Raw genomic sequence first — 1,872 nt, 5'->3', positions numbered from 1 at the left:
CCTCCCATGTCCCCATGTCACCTCCCATGTCCCCATGTCCCCTCCCATGTCACCTCCCATGTCCCCATGCCACCTCCCATGTCCCCATGTCACCTCCCATGTCCCCATGTCCCCTTCCATGTCCCCATGTCACCTCCCATGTCCCAATGTCACCTCCCATGTCCTCCCTGCCCCACTCAATGTGTAGACTTGATATCTCAGGGACATTTCAGGAGGATCTAGCAGTGGGTTACCCTGGGTCTACGGAGGTCTGATGACTCCCATGTCTCTATCATGTTCTCCTCCGGCACGGACCACACACAAGGGGAAGCCGAGAATCGGGATTAAACCGCTGCACAGTTCTCTCTATGAAGAAGGCGATGAGCCCTCCTGATTGGGTGCACCCCCGCTAGTTAAAAAACTGGTCCCCTATGCAGTATCGGCCCCCGCCCGGTCCTAGAGACAACTTGAATGTTGGCTTCCCATCCTCTTATCAGCATTACACTTGATGTCCCATTTTGTGGCATGATCTCCACTTTATGGAGTTGGGGTCTACAGTTGTGAACAGTGTTTTGTTGTCCTATATTAGGTAGTCACTGTCTCTTGACTTTCCTTGCAGATGACCATGTTGAACAGCAGCCATATTCCCACCACTTTCCACCTCGTTGGCTTGTCAGGACTGGAGAACATCTACGGTTGGATCTCCGTTCCGTTCTGTTTCATGTTTTTTGTTTCCATTTCCGGGAACGGTCTCATACTTCACGTGATACATCGAGACTACAAGCTCCGTCAGCCAATGTTCCGCTTTCTCTCCATGCTGGCCGTCACTGACATCCTCTTCTCACTGTCCACAAGCCCATCAGTCCTCGCGATCTTCTTGTTCCACCACCATAACATTCAATGTCACGTGTGTCTCCTGCAGATGTTCTTCATCCACTCATTGTCCATCATCGAGTCTTCACTCTTGGTGGCTATGGCCTTTGACCGTTTTGTCGCGATCTGTCACCCTCTAAGGTACACAACCATCCTGACCAACTCAGCGGTGACCAAGATCGCCTTGGTTTCGGTCTTCCGAGGGACAATAATTCACTTGCCACCAGTCGGCAGTCTCCAGTTCCTGCCATATTGTAAAGGGAACGTCTTGTCTCACTCATACTGCCTGCACCAGGACGTCATGAAGTTGGCTTGTGATGGCACCAATACCTTCAACATCATGTATGGCCTCGCCGTCATTCTCTGCACTGTGACTGTAGACATGATCCTTATTTCTATTTCTTACATCTTGATCATCAAAGCCGTCCATGACGTCACCTCAAAAATGGAGCAATATAAGTTATTTAACACGTGTGTGTCCCATCTCTGTGCGGTCTGCATGTTCTATGGTCCCATGGTGGCCTTATCCGTAGTGCACAGGTTCAGGATACAAGTTTCTCCAGTTTTTGTAAACTTCATGGCCAACGCTTATCTGTTTATTCCACCAATGCTCAATCCGATCATCTACAGCATCAAGAGTCGCCAGATACGGGAGAGTCTCCGAAACATCTTCTACCTGAGGAACATCGCCTGGTGAAGACCCGGAAGACAGTCAGATGATATGATATCGTTATAGAGAGGACTTCTCATGTATATGGGGGCAATGCTTGAGTTGGGAGAGGGGATCACTGAATATATACTTGTCATTCAGGACCCCGTGGAAGCTCTGGTCATATTATTTGTCACCAAGGACCTGGGATTGATATAGTTTTAGAGGGAATTGGGGAAACATCTACCAAGAAACGGCACAGAACCAAAACTGATGTCACCAGAACCAAAACTGATGTCACCAGAACCTCACGTCAATAAACTGAAAACACTGATGATAAATTGTAGACGTGAATAAAGAATGTGACTATT

General features: G+C 48.5%; 1 protein-coding gene across 1 annotated transcript; it reads left to right on the top strand.

Annotated features, from left to right (window-relative positions):
• Positions 1–598: 598 nt before the first annotated feature.
• Positions 599–1,549, top strand: LOC142702030 (olfactory receptor 51A4-like). Its single transcript, XM_075848166.1, has one exon. It carries the CDS (start codon positions 599–601, stop codon positions 1,547–1,549), a length of 951 nt encoding a protein of 316 aa, XP_075704281.1.
• Positions 1,550–1,872: the final 323 nt, after the last annotated feature.

Source organism: Rhinoderma darwinii, unplaced genomic scaffold (assembly GCF_050947455.1).
Source record: "Rhinoderma darwinii isolate aRhiDar2 unplaced genomic scaffold, aRhiDar2.hap1 Scaffold_2246, whole genome shotgun sequence".
NCBI lineage: Eukaryota > Metazoa > Chordata > Amphibia > Anura > Rhinodermatidae > Rhinoderma > Rhinoderma darwinii.
Note: the sequence above shows the minus strand (reverse complement) of the source record. Positions and strands in the feature narration are given on the sequence as shown.